At 39.9% G+C, this 15282-nt stretch overlaps 1 protein-coding gene across 1 annotated transcript in view; it reads right to left on the bottom strand.

The window, feature by feature from the left end:
* The window catches only part of dhrs7cb (dehydrogenase/reductase (SDR family) member 7Cb), a 50485-nt gene that overhangs the window by 14357 nt on the left and 20846 nt on the right, over positions 1-15282 (bottom strand). The window contains exon 3 of the mRNA XM_063030745.1: positions 1185-1297. Coding sequence (XP_062886815.1) covers positions 1185-1297 — 113 coding nt within the window. The remainder of the gene's footprint in view (positions 1-1184; positions 1298-15282) is intronic.

Raw genomic sequence — 15282 nt, 5'->3', positions numbered from 1 at the left:
TTCTCAGTTAGTGCAATTTTTCATTTTTTTCCATGACTGTTGGTTAAAATCTTATAAATTACTACTTCATATCACTGTAGGATTACTGCTGCCACAGACTGCACAGATTCCAGAAGAATTGAATCATTAGCACCCACTCAGTGTTCTTCAAGTAAGTAATAAGTGGTGGCAATAGAAACATAGAAACACAGAAAATAGGTGCAGGAGTAGGCTATTCGGCCCTTCGAGCCTGCACCGCCATTTATTATGATCATGGCTGATCATCCAACTCAGAACCCTGTACCAGCCTTCCCTCCATACCCCCTGATCCCTTTACCCACAAGGGCCATATCTAACTCCCTCTTAAATATAGCCAATGAACTGGCCTCAAATGTTTCCTGTGGCAGAGAATTCCACAGATTCACCACTCTCTGTGTGAAGAAGTTTTTCCTAATCTCGGTCCTAAAAGGCTTCTCCTTTATCCTCAAACTGTGACCCCTCGTTCTGGACTTCCCCAACATCGGGAACAATCTCCCTGCATCTAGCCTGTCCAATCCCTTTAGGATTTTATACGTTTCAATAAGATCCCCCCTCAATCTTCTAAATTCCAACGAGTATAAGCCTAGTCGATCCAGTCTTTCATCATATGAAAGTCCTGCCATCCCAGGAATCAATCTGGTGAACCTTCTCAACCAATCTCAAGATATTTCTTTAGTTTAGTTTTTTTTCACCTGTGTACAAGAAGCACATAGAGATATGATACACATTTGTTATGAGAACATCACTTTCCTCAAAGTTTTATCTGGCAAGCAACTGGCTCCATATACTGCATTTTCCTTGATTACACTAATTTTGCTCCTCTTATTTTCATTTGAGATAGTGTCCTGTATATCAGTTTTGTCCTTCACCTGGTTACAATTCATTTTTAAATTAGTCTGAATTGACAATGCTTCATGATTGTATCTAAATAAAATCCAGTTTCCTTTACTTTTTCATATTTATATTTTTCAACAACTTATCAGTCACAGTCAGAATGTTAAACAGATTAGCAACATCACACTTAAAATGCTTGATAATGAGAAGTGAAATGAGAAGTGATAATGATATGTAAGAAAACTATTGTTCGTTTTCAATTTCAAGGTGGGCCTGTCTGAAATTGGTACGGAAATTGTCAGGGAGACATACTGTGCATAAACAATACTCACCTGGCTAGGGTCTGCAACAGCAAGTAGAGCCTCTTGCAGGGCTTCTAGCTTATCCCAATCATTGCCACAAAGGACCACGCGGCCTCCCCCACTGTGAAAAACTCTGGAACATTCTGTTAATTATTAAATGAACAAGAACAATACTTAATGAAAATGGACATAAACTCCAGTGGGTATATTTTAATCAAATGTAATTATTGATTGCCAACTGTTGCAGTTTTGAAGAAAGATCTTTGATCTGAAACAAATAAAAAAGGATTAGCTTTTGTCATAGGATTTGTCATACGCACATCAAAACCGTTGTGTGTGTGTGGCCTGGTTACACAACAATGCTATTAATAAAAATGCTGGACACGGGCGTTAAGTTTCATGATTCTTTACTGGCAGAATCCAAACTCGACACACATGTACTGATCAATTTACGCCTAATAGGGCATACAACGACGTGTTACTAAAATATAAAGTAGTCCCTTATTATACTGTAGGCTATACGGTACACTCCTCCCCTTTTATTTTAATAGTGTATCACTGTTTTTTTTAACTGGGGCACTATGCTAAACAAATATGTTTACCCTTAACATACAAACACCTACCATTTGTTTACTTAGTAACTTAATAATATCAAATTATAACAAAGTAACATAATAATATTAAATTATAACAAGCCTTTTTTCTACTCTTGGTCTAGGACCCAGTCAAAGCTCAAGTCTCTGGAGCGGACTTCTCTGCCTCTCCGGGTAACATCTGTCCTGAAACGTTTGCTTTGGGGAATGAGTCTCCACAAGTACATCAGGTGGGTCCTCAGCACTGATGACAGGCTTATCTGTAGATGAGGCTGATGTGGTCACTTCAGGAGTGTTTGCTTCTATGTCAGGGAATCCGGGCAAGGTGTTGTTGTGTTTTTCACCTGAGCATCCAGGATTTGGTCCACATGACGTCTCCATACGTTCTTTCCCACCTGTACTTTATACATCAGTGGCCCGCCTATGGCGGAAATTGTACCCAGCTGCCACTTTTCAGTCTGGTAATCATGTGCAAGAACTGACTGTCCCACACTGAAGCTCCGTGTTGACTTAGTATTCAAGTGTTTGAACTGCCTGTTCTCCACATCACGCCGTACATCTGGTTTGAGAAGATCCATGCGGGAACTCAGGTTTTTGTTCAGAAACATCACCGCTGGAGTCTGATTAGTGGTTTCATGTACTGCATTACGATAGGCAAGGAGGAAGTTGTCTATCTTGTATTGCAGTGGTCGATTTTCACTCTCCATTGCCTTGATGGCTTTCTTGAATGTTTGCACAAATCCTTCTGCCAAGTAATTTGTGGATGGATGGTCGGGGCAGATGTAAAGTGCTTGATCCCATTGTTCTTCACAAAACTTTGGAATTCTTCAGAGACAAATTGTCGTCCATTTTCTGTGCAGATTTGTTCTGGTATGCCATTCCTGGCGAACATGGTCCTCAGAACTGTAATGTTTTTTTCCGATGTGGTTGTCTTCATTTTGATGACCTCTGGCCATTTGGAATGTGCACCGACGGCGATTAAAAAGATAGAGTCCATGAATGGTCCAGCAAAATCAACGTGCACTCGTTGCCATGGTGATGAGGCCCACTCCCATGGAAGGAGAGGGGCTTTTGGCAGTGTGTTCTGGATCTTTTGACATCCAGAGCAGTTCTTGGTTAAGTCCTCAATCTGTTAATCGATTCCTGGCCACCAAACATAGGTATGGGCAAGACTTTTCATTTTCACGGTACCCGGGTGCCCCTCGTGCAGTTCCTCCAGCACTCTGGGGCGTAGCTTGGGAGGAATCACAACTCGTGAACCACACATTAGTGTTCCCCAACACACTGACAACTGCTCCTTCCTCGCTGAGAAGGCTGGAAACAGTGTGTTACCCCACACTGGCCATCCCTTTACCGTGATGTCGTATACTTTTGACAACATCGGGTCATTGCATGTTTCCCTTTCAATGACGCTGTTTGTCACTGGTAATTTTTCGAACATTGTTGTGTGAAAGACCGCTGCTGAATCCATTTGGGTAGTTATCTCTGAAGTCAGCAGTGGTAAACATGACAAACCATCTGCATTGCCGTGTTGCTTGGTCCCCTTGTGTTCAGTGTCATACCTGTGACCTCCTAAGAAAAGGGACCATTGCTGTAGCCTTTGTGCTGTCATCACTGGAACGCCTTTCCTTGGGTTGAATATTGACACGAGAGGCTGATGGTCAGTCAACAGGGTAAACTTTTGACCATACAGATAGTGACTGAACTTCCTGACTCCCCACACGAGGCTTAGGGTCTCTCTGTCAATCTGTGCATAGTTGCGTTCAGCTGAAGTAAGCATTCTTGAGGAAAAGGCTATTGGTCTTTCTGAGCCATCTGGAAACTTGTGCAATAACACAGCTTCTATCCCATGGGGCGAGGCATCACAAGCTAGTCAGATTGATAAGGAGGGGTCAAAGTGCGCGAGCAACCCTTCTGAAGTTATGAGTCTTTTAGTTTCTTGAATCGCTTTCACAGACTCCTCCTACTGGCATTGCATGGAGTAGACATGTTTCTCGAATGGCACCGTTTATTTTTAAATTACTGAATCCAATCTGCTTCAAAAAGGGAGGAGAAGATGGCAGCGTGACGCAGCTCGCAGTGGCCACTCCGCTGGTGATGTCTGTTATTTGTCAAGTAGGGTGTCGTGCACAATCCTGATTTGATGGAGATGGACGTGAGAGCATGGAGGAACATCTGGTGAAACTTCTGAAATGCCCGCTCCGCTGCTGCTGCTACTGTGTGGTCCAGAATCTCCGGAGGGGAAGGCCCCGAGTCCTCGGCTTTGCTTGTTGCTCAGCGGCCGGGGCTCAGTTGAAGCGCTCGGCAGAGGACGGTGCTCAGAGAGGCTGGTCGGAAGCTCGAAGTTTTCAGACGGACTCAGAGTCCGCTGCGGTCAGGTGCTTCCAATGGTGCTGCATCGGCAAGTTGGCAGCACTTGGATGTTCATGGCAGGGAGTGTTTCTCCCTTCTGCTGCCTGCATGAGATGATGAATCTATTGGGACTTTGTGACTTTTCTCTACCGTGCCCGTGCTCTTTATCAAATTACGGTATTGCTTTGCACTGTTGTAACTATATGTTATAGTTATGTGGTTTTGTCAGTTTTAGTCTTGGTTTGCCCTGTGTTTTCTTATGATATCATTCTGGAGGAACATTGTATCAGTTTTTAATGCATGCATTTCTAAATGACAGCAAACGAGGACTGAGTGTCCTCAATCTAAATCTAAACTTACTTTTAGAGTATTATGATGTCTCGTGCTAAAACTTCTAAAAAAAAGAGGATCCTTCTGTGACTATGGAAACTATAGTGGAGTTAATTTGGAAAGCTCAGAGCAAAACGTCTGAACAACTTTTGGATGTATGTTTAAAAGTTACCACAGAGCTTAAGTGAATGGAGATTCTGCTGCAGACTTTTCAAAAAGCTTTACAGGAACAAACTACTCAGATTCAAGAACATGAAGATGCTTTAACCAGACTGGATACTAAGACGGATGAATTGGAAAAGCTCGGAGATAACCAATCGAAAATCATTGAATCTTTAAGACAAAAGATTGTTGCTTTGGAGAATAGATCAAGAAGGAACAATATATGAATTTTGGGTCTTCCTGAGTTGGTCAAAGGCAAGCGACCTACAGAATTTTTTGCAAATCTGTTGGCTCATTTGTTTTCTGATGTTTTGGATACTCCACCAAGAATAGACCGGGCACACTGAGCCCCAGTGTTTAAGCAACACTCACAACACGCTGGAGGAACTCAGCAGGTCACGCAGCATCCGTGGAAACGATGAATCGACGTTTCAGGTGTCGACTCATCATTTCCATGGATGCTGCCCGACCTGCTGAGTTCCTCCAGTGTGTTTTGAGTGTTGCTTTGACCTCAGAATCTGCAGAGCATTTAGTGTTTCCGAGCCCCAGTGCTTAGACCCTCTTCTCAACAAAAACCTCGACCTGTGATAATTGCTTTTCATAACTTCCAAACTAAGGTTTCTATAATTCGCCAATCTCGTCGGTTGGGTATGATTAACTTTGAAGATTATAAGATAAGGCTGGTCGCAGATTATTCACCTGAGGTATTAAATGAATGTTTTAAGTATAAAAAGGTCATGGCGGAGTTGTATAACAAAGGCTATAAACCTTCACTAAATTACCCCGCTCGCCTCAGGATCATTTTGGAATCTGGATCTCCTAAGTGGTTTCATTCAATTGAGGAAGTGCACGATTTTCTACAGGCCAAATCAAGTTCAGAAGACTAATTGTTTAATACTATATCATATAAATTATGCTTCCTTAGGTTGATCAATTCTTTGTTGTTGGAAGTTTGCAATCTAATGGTTTAGTACATCTTTTTTTGAACAATTCTCTCTTCTATTCTCATATACTCTTATAATTAGTTTCTGTTCTTATCATATTTTCTTTGCTGAGTAAATTTTTTTCAACATGATGTTTTGAACTATTCTTTAGCTCTTTTGAATATTATTTAGTCTGTCAACTCCAGAAGTTTAAATATTTATTTCTGCTTCATATAACCTTGTCCCCTCAGTTTGACTGATCAATTTGTTGCAATTGTGCAGTTTATTTGTTAATTACTTTTTTTTTGAACAATTCTTTTTTAGATATATTTTCATAATTAATTCTTCTTTTTTTTCTCGTTTTTTATTTTTTCTGTTTAGGAAATTAATAGACTTAACTTCAGTAAGTTTTCTTTGTAATTGTTTTTTGCAAACATTATGTTTTGATTTTTTTTTAGTTCTTTTGAATGTTATTTAGTCTAGGTTAGAATTCATTCTGTACTAATCTTTTCTTCTCTTGGAGCTCTTCCTGTAGGATGTTGGGGTGGGATTTATCAGCAGATCAGCTTTTGCCCTCTCCTGGGTGATTTTTTTTCCTTGGGAGGGGGGTGGACGGGAGTGGGCTGATTTTTTTTCCTTTCCCTTTTTATTGTTTGGTTACCTCTGCCTCATCTATTGCTTGGTTAAGTATTTTGAATTTTAAGGTTTGGATTTTTGGTATATTCCAATGGTTTATATGTTTAACCTCTGTTTTAAACATATTTAAATGGTATACAATATTAATTTTCTTAGTTTAAATGTGAAAGGTTTAAACCAACCTGTGAAACGCAATAAGATTTTTACCTATATTAAGAAATTGAATGGCTCAATTTTTTTTTACAAGAGACACATGTTCGCAGATCTGGCTGTGGGTGTTTGTTCAAATGTTGGAATGGTATAGCTTTTCATTCTTCCTTTCAAGCCAAGGCCAAAGGTACTTCGATTTTGATTGACAATTCAGTTACTTTTGTTCAACATGATGTAATGTCTGACCACAATAGGCGGTTCGTTATAGTCTCAGGGAAATTAGATAACAAACTGATAGTTTTTACTAATCACTTTTTTGAACTTTTTTTCTTTTTTACCAGACTTAAATTTGTACTCTTTAATCTTGGGAGGGGATTTTAATTGCTGTCTTGACCCTGTTTTAGATGGTTCATCTTTGAAATGATTGAATATTAGTTGATCTGCCTCCTATATCCAATCTTTTATAATGAAATGTGACATTATTGATGTTTGGCATTTTTTATACCCAACGAGTAGAGAATATTCCTTTTTTTCTCATGTTCATCATACCTGTTCCAGGATTGATTTTTTTTGTCAATATTCATTTGGTACGCTCTGTTCAATCCTGTGATTATAAGGAAATTGCTGTTTCAGATCATGCCTCCGTTTTTTTATCTTTAAATCTTCCGGGTGTTTCTCGATCAAACAGCTTTTGGCGTTTTAATCCAATTTTACTATCGGATAAGGCTTTTTTACAATTTTTAGAGAGTCAAGTTACTTTTTTCTTTGAAGAGAATACGCTGGATGGCACTTCTAGCCTTATTATTTGGGATGCTTTCAAGGCTTATATTAGAGGCCAAATTATTTCCTATACAGCAAGTATTAAGAAAAAAGCTAATAAGGAGAGAACTGATTTATCCAATCAGCTGAAACATTTAGATCAAAAATATGCTTCTGATCCAGGTCCCGTCTTATATAAAAGATGTGTGGAAGTTAAAACTAAATATGATCTGTTCTTAACTTACCCTGTTGAAACTCAACTTTTAAAAGATAAAAGTAAATTTTATGTTCATGGTGATAATCATGGCTAATCAACTTAAAACTTTAACAATCAAACATCAAATTAAGGAAATCTCCAAAACCAATGGTGATAAAACTTCTGATCAATTAGAAATAAACAATATTTTTAGAGAATTTTACTCTGAACTGTATAGTTCCAATTCCCCTAAAGCCAATTTTGCTATGAATAATTTTCTAGATCGTTTAAACATTCCCTCACTTTCTGAGGTTAATCGAAAATGGTTAGATCAACCTTTTTCTTCTGAGGAAATTGCCCGGGTTGTCCATTCTCTGAGATCAGGGAAGGCTCCCAGTCCTGACTGATTTTATGGAGAGTTCTACAAGGCTTTTGCTTCTTTGATTATTCCTCGCTTACTTTCTGTCCTTTCTGACTCTTTTAAATTAGGAAGGTTGCCACAATCTTTTTATGACGCCTCTATTTCACTTATTCTCAAAAAGAATAAAGATCCAACTGATTGCTCTTTATACAGATCTATTTCTTTACTTAATGTTGATGCTAAAATTTTATCTAAACTTTTGGCTCATAGGATGGAAAACATTCTGCCTTTTATTATCTCTGATGACCAGACTGGATTTATTGAAAATCATTATTCTCATTTTAACATTTATCATTTGTTGAATATTATTTATTCTCCCTCTAAAGAAAATTCAGAATGCGTGATTTCTTTGGATGCTGAGAAACCCTTTGACCGGGTTGAATAGAATTATTTATTTAAAATATTAGAAAAATTTAAATTTGGGTCCAATTTTAATCAATGGATTAAACTACTTTATTTATCTCCCACTGCACAGGTTCTTACTAACTCTCAGAGTTCTAAACCATTTAATCTCCAATGTGGAACCAGACAAGGATGTCCTTTGAGTCCTTTGCTTTTTTATTTGGTTTTAGAGCCTTTAGCCATCGCGTTTCATGATTCCGTTGACATCTCAGGTATTTTAAGGAGGAGTATCACTCATAAGTTGTCGCTTTATGCTGATGACCTTTTGCTCTACATCTCTAATGCGGAGTTCTCTCTACCCTCAATACTCTCTTTACTTTCTGAATTTAGTCAGCTCTCAGGATATAAACTTAATCTTCATAAGAGTGAACTTTGTCCTTTGAATAATTTGGTATCTGTCAACTCTGACCTTCCTTTTAAAATTGTAAGAAATCAATCTACTTATTTGGGTATAACAATTACTAGGAATTATAAATTTCTTTTTAAAGAAAACTTTATCACTCTTTTGGAATATGTTAAGAAGGTACTATTAAATTGGTCTCCCCTTTCTTTATCGCTGATTGGACATATTAATTCTATTAAAATGAATATTTTGCCTAAATTTTTATACTTATTTCAAGCCCTACCTGTTTTTATTCCTAAATCCCTTTTTGACTCTTTATATTAGATTATATCTTCTTACTTATGGAAGAGTAAACCCCCCAATTAAACAAAGTTCATCTTCTGAAAACTAAAAAAAATGGGGGATTAGCCCTACCCAATTTTAGGTTTTACTACTGGGCAGTCAACATACCCTACCTTACGCTTTGGTTGTACTACATTAATCGTGAAGACTACCCGGTTTGGGTTTCTTCAGAAGTTAATTCTGTTAATAAATTTACTATTATTTCTCTTCCTGATTCTTCAATTCTTCTATCTTTAAATAATTTAACTGATAATTATGTAGTTAAAAATTCTTTGAGGATTTGGTTACAATTTAGAAAATTCTTTGGGTTATTTGGTTTTTCACTCTCGAGTCCTATTTTTTCTATTTTTTTTTACTTCTTTGACTGATGTAGCTCTTAAAGAGTGGAATAGATTAAGTATTAAATGTTTTCAGGATCTGTTTGTTGGAGATAGTCTTTCCTCATGTGATCAGCTATCTATTAAATATAATCTTCGTAAAGCTTACTTTTTTAGATATTTACAAATTAGAGACTTCTTGCGTTCTCAACTTCATACAATTCCTAAATGTCCAGGTAAGAATTTGATTGATACAATTTTTACTTTGAAACCTTTTCATAATGGATCTATTTCTAATATTTATAGTATGTTGTTGGCAATGAGAAACATTCCGTTAGACAAAATTAAAAACTTCTGGGAACAAGACCTACAGATTTCAATTGATGAGGATACTTGGAATGAAATTTTTAAACCTGTTCACATCTCTTCGTTATGTGTGTGTCACTCTCTTTTACAATTCGAAGTGGTTCATAGAGCCTACATGACTAAAGATAAGCTCTCTCATTTTTAATCAGATTTTTCTCCGTACTGTAATAGGTGTAATGTCGAAGAGGCCTCTCTAATTCATATGTTTTGGTCCTGCCCGCAGCTTGGTAACTTTTGGAAAAAAATATTTCAAACTTTCTCAGAGCTTTTTAATGTAAGCTTTAAACCCAACCCTCTGACTTCCTTGTTTGGCATTGTTGGAGGAAATTATTTTACTCATAAGCCGAATGATTTGCATATTTTGGCATTTATTTCTCTTTTAGCCAGAAGTTTTGTTGCTTAAATGGAAAGATGCTGCTCCGCCTACTCATGCCTATTGGTTGATTGATGTTATGTCATGTTTAAATCTAGAGAAGATTAGGTGTTCTATTTCTATACCTAGACAAGATTTTTTCACATTATGGGGACCTTTTTGGAACTACTTTCACAATTTTTGATTTGTTCAGCAATGATGATGGCTATTATATGTTTGAATTTACCACTATATCAGAGATTTTTTTTCTTTTCTTTTAACCAAACAGCTGTTTTTTTCTCTCTTTTTTTGTTTTGTTATGGGGTTTTGATATTACTTTAGATTAGAATAAAATATACCTTTTCAATATTGTGGTTAATTTACTACACATAGTTATGGGGCATTTCAATCTTGTTTCTGTTTCCATAATATCATAATGTATTTCATATTCATCTATGCAAGTAATTAATAAAAATACTGTGAAAGAAAAGAACTATAGAACCATAGAAACTACAGCACAGAAACAGGCCCTTTGGCCCTTCTTGACTGTGCCGAACCATTTTTTGCCTAGTCCCACTGACCTGCACACGGACCATATCCCTCCATACACCTCCCATCCATGTATCTGTCCAATTTATTCTTAAATGTTAAAAAAGAAATCGCATTTACCACCTCGTCTGGCAGCTCATTCCATACTCCCACCACTCTCTGTGTGAAGAAGCCCCCACTAATGTTCCCTTTAAACTTTTCCCCCCTCACCCTTAACCCATGTCCTCTATTTTTTTTCTCCCCTTGCCTCAGTGGAAAAAGCCTGCTTGCATTCACTCTATCTATACCCATCATAATTTTATATACCTCTATCAAATCTCCCCTCATTCTTCTACGCTCCAGGGAATAAAGTCCCTGTTCAACCTTTCTCTGTAACTGAGTTTCTCAAGTCCCGGCAACATCCTTGTAAACCTTCTCTGCACTCTTTCAACCTTATTTATATCCTTCCTGTAATTTGGTGACCAAAACTGAACACAATACTCCAGATTCGGCCTCACCAATGCCTTATACAACCTCATCATAACATTCCAGCTCTTATACTCAATACTTCGATTAATAAAGGCCAATGTACCAAAAGCTCTCTTTACGACCCTATCTACCTGTGACGACACTTTTAGGGAATTCTGTATCTGTATTCCCAGATCCTTCTGTTCCACTGCACTCCTCAGTGCCTTACCATTAACCCTGTATGTTCTATATTGGTTTGTCCTTCCAACGTGCAATACCTCACATTTGTCAGTATTAAACTCCATCTGCCATTTTTCAGCCCATTTTTCCAGCTGGTCCAAGTCCCTCTGCAGGCTCTGAAAACCTTCCTCACTGTCTACTACACCTCCAATCTTTGTATCATCAGCAAACTTGCTGATCCAATTTACCACATTATCATCCAGATCATTGATATAGATGGCAAATAACAATGGACCCAGCACTGATCCCTGTGGCACACCACTAGTCACAGGTCTCCACTCAGAGAAGCAATTCTCTACCACCACTCTCTGGCTCCTTCCATCGAGCCAATGCCTAATCCAATTTACCACCTCTCCATGTACACCTAGCGACTGAATTTTCCTAACTAACCTCCCATGCGGGACCTTGTCAAAGGCCTTACTGAAGTCCATGTAGACAATATCCACTGCCTTCTCTTCATCCACTTTCCTGGTAACCTCCTCGAAAAACTCCAACAGATTGGTCAAACATGACCTACCACGCACAAAGCCATGTTGACTCTCCCTAATAAGCCCCTGTCTATCCAAATGCTTGTAGATTCTGTCTCTCAGTACTCCCTCCAATAACTTACCTACTACTGACGTTAAACTCACCGGCCTATAATTTCCCGGATTACTCTTAGATCCTTTTTTAAACAACGGAACAACATGAGCCACTCTCCAATCCTCCAGCACTTCACCCGTAGACAGCGACATTTTAAATATTTCTGCCAGGGCCCCCACAATTTCAACACTAGTCTCCTTCAAGGTCCGAGGGAACACTCTGTCAGGTCCCGGGGATTTATCCACTTTAATTTTCCTCAAGACAGCAAGCACCTCCTCCTTTTCAATCTGTACAGTTTCCATGGTCTCACTACTTGATTCCTTCAATTCCATAGATTTCATGCCAGCTTCCTTAGTAAATACAGACGCAAAAAACCTATTTAAGATCTCCCCTATTTCCTTTGGTTCCGCACAAAGCCGACCACTCTGATCTTCAAGAGGACCAATTTTATCCCTTACAATCCTTTTGCTTTTAATATACTTGTAAAAGCTCTTTGGATTATCCTTCACTTTGACTGTCTTCTTTTAGCCCTCCTGATTTCTTTCTTAAGTATTTTCTTGCACTTCTTATACTCCTCAAGCACCTGATTTACCCCCTGTTTCCTATACATTTCATACAACTCCCTCTTCTTCTTTATCAGAGTTGCAATATCCCTTGAGAACCAAGGTTCCTTATTCCTATTCAATTTGCCTTTAATCCTGACAGGAACATACAAACTCTGCACTCTCAAAATTTCCCCTTTGAAGGCTTCCCACCTACCAATCACATCTTTGCCAGAGAACAACCTGTCCCAATCCATGCTTTTTAGATCCTTTCTCATTTCTTCAAATTTGGCCTTCTTCCAGTTCAGAACCTCAACCCTAGGACCAGATCTATCCTTGTCCATGATCAAATTGAAACTAATGGTGTTATGATCACTGGAACCAAAGTGCTCCCCTACACAGACTTCTGTCACTTGCCCTAATTCGTTACCTAACAGGAGATCCAATATTGCATCCCCTCTAGTTGGTCCCTCTATATATTGATTTAGAAAACTTTCCTGAACACATTTTACAAACTCTAAACCATCTAAACCCCTAATAGTATGGGAGTCCCAATCAATGTATGGAAAATTAAAATCCCCTACCATCACAACTTTATTTTTCCTGCAGTTGCCTGCTATCTCTCTGCAGATTTGCTCTTCCAAGTCTCGTTGACTATTGGGTGGTCTGTAATACAGTTCCACTAATGTGGCCATACCTTTCCTGTTTCTCAGCTCCACCCATAAGGACTCAGTAGACAAGCCCTCTAATCTGTCCTGCCTGAGCACTGCTGTAATATTTTCCTGTGAGAGAGAAAAGCTTCTCACAGATCTCAGTCCACTTCCATTGTGTCCCTGTCTGTAACAGTGCATTTAGTGGGTGTAGGACTGTGGATAGGTTAGGCAAGAACTTGTGGTAGTAGTTCACTAGACCAAGATATGCTCTCAGCTGAGACACACTTTCAGATGGTGGTGCCTTAAGCACCGCTTCTATCTTGTCTTGAGACATGTGTAAGCCATTCTTATTGATCACATGCCCACAATATGAGACTTCCATTTGAAAAACTCATATTTCTGTCGATTAGCACTTGAGCCCATATTCTCGTAACCTGGTGAGCACTTGTTCAAGGTTAAAAAGATGCCCGTCGTCATCTTTGCCGGTGACAATGATGTCATCCAGGTAACACTGAGTCCCTGGAATTCCCTGCAGGACCTGGTCCATTGACCTTTGCCAGATTGCAGGCGCTGATGCTAACCCAAACACCAACCTGTTGTACTGGTAAAGTCCTTTGTGTGTATTTATTGTCAGGTATTTCTTGGATGCTTCATCAATTTCCATTTGGAGATAAGCTTGGGTGAAATTGATTTTTGTGAAATGCTCCCCTCCTGACAGGTGTGACGAGAATACACATAAATTAAGATGTTTGCTGGCCTGGGCTAGCACCAGTGGCATCAGCAGTTGGTCTGCCACCTGTCCTCAGGGGAAGGAGAGATAAGGAACACAATGAAGCAGCATTTGGAGATGTTAATGAAGGAGCCATCAGTCGGGGTATTGTCAAGATCGGCTCCCCCTTTGAACCCTGAACTGTTTGAAGTGATGGACAGGCGATACCCCAGCAGGGGGATAAAAAGGGACAGGTTCGCTAAGGCAAGACACACACGACACCACGAGGTAACGAGACCCTGGAAGCGGTGCCCCCCGCAAGTCGGCGGGAGTCGTTTGGAAGGCTGGTTGCGGAACCAAGCCATAGACGCACAGGGTGGAAAGGTACGATCAGCGGGAACCCGGTGTGTGTCCACCCTTGCTTGGGTGCCAGGTTCACTGCAGAGGATTGACCGCATCTGGAGGAGGGGTCACATTCGGTGACCTCAGGTGACATCACAAAGGACCCACCCGAAAGCTGCTTGTGAGCAATATCGCCGGTCTGTGAGTGGAAGCCGTTTCTGAATGATCAGTCGTTCTTGTTCTCTCTCTCCTTCCCCCACATTGTCCACCGCCACGGCAACAATTACTGCGAACTGAACTAAATTGGACTGAACTTTGTGTCACTTTGAAATTGGTCATTTACCCCTCTACAACGATAGAGCTTGATTGATCCTGTTATCTTAATTCTGTGCACATGTGTGTTTATCATTGCTGAACTGTTGCATTTATTATCCTTTCGATTACTGTGTTGCTTGTTTCTTTAATAAAACTTTCTTAGTTCTAGTAATCCAGACTCCAACTGAGTGATCCATTTCTGCTGGTTTGGCAACCCAGTTACGGGGTACGTAACATAAGTGGGGTTCTCGTCCGCGATTTTGAACGCTAAATTTGGGACGGAGTAAATTGATTGGGTCAAAATTCCCGAAAGAAAGAAAAGACAAACAGCAGAAATGGAGGTTGAGGAATTTATAAAGGCGCCGACCTTGGAGGTATTAGAGGATGCCAGGAAATCGGAATTGGTAGCTGTGGCCAAACGGTTGAATCTTGCTAAGGGGAAGTCGACAATAAGGAGAGAGGAGATACACAGAGCTATCGTAGAGCACTATGTATCTAAAGGTGTGTTTCCCCAAAGCGAGCTGGGGGTGGTGTCTATTGAAAAACCTGCTGGAGATGCGGTACAGGTGCAGCTTGAAAAACTGAGACTCGAGCATGAGTTCCGGGTACGACAGTTGGAGCGAGAGGAGAAAGAGTTAGAAAGACAGGAGAGAGAGTTAGAAAGGCGGGAGAGAGAGAGACAGTGGGAGCGAGAAGAGAGAGAGAGACAGTTGGAGAGAGAGGAGAAACAGAGAGAAAGGGAATTTGAGCTGGAGAAGTTAAAGATAAGGGCCGAGCAGGGGCTCGTGCCGAACCAAGGTGGAGGGTTCAGGGCGACCCAGGAGGTTAGGCTGGTTCCCCCATTTGACGATACCGATGTGGATCGGTACTTTCTCCATTTCGAAAAAGTTGCCACAAGTCAGGACTGGCCGAGGGATAAGTGGGTTGTTTGACTTCAGAGTGTACTGAAAGGGAAGGCCCAAGAAGCTTACTCCGCTTTATCCGCGGAAGATGCCCAGAGGTATGAGGTGGTGAAAGAGGCCATCCTCAGGATTTATGAGTTGGTCCCGGAGGCATACCGGCAGAGGTTCCAGAATGCGAGGAAGCAGTGGGACTGCACGTATTT

This window comes from Mobula hypostoma, chromosome 22 (assembly GCF_963921235.1).
Source record: "Mobula hypostoma chromosome 22, sMobHyp1.1, whole genome shotgun sequence".
Lineage (NCBI taxonomy): Eukaryota > Metazoa > Chordata > Chondrichthyes > Myliobatiformes > Myliobatidae > Mobula > Mobula hypostoma.
The sequence above is the reverse complement of the archived record's forward strand: the minus strand, read 5'-3'. Positions and strand labels throughout refer to the sequence as shown.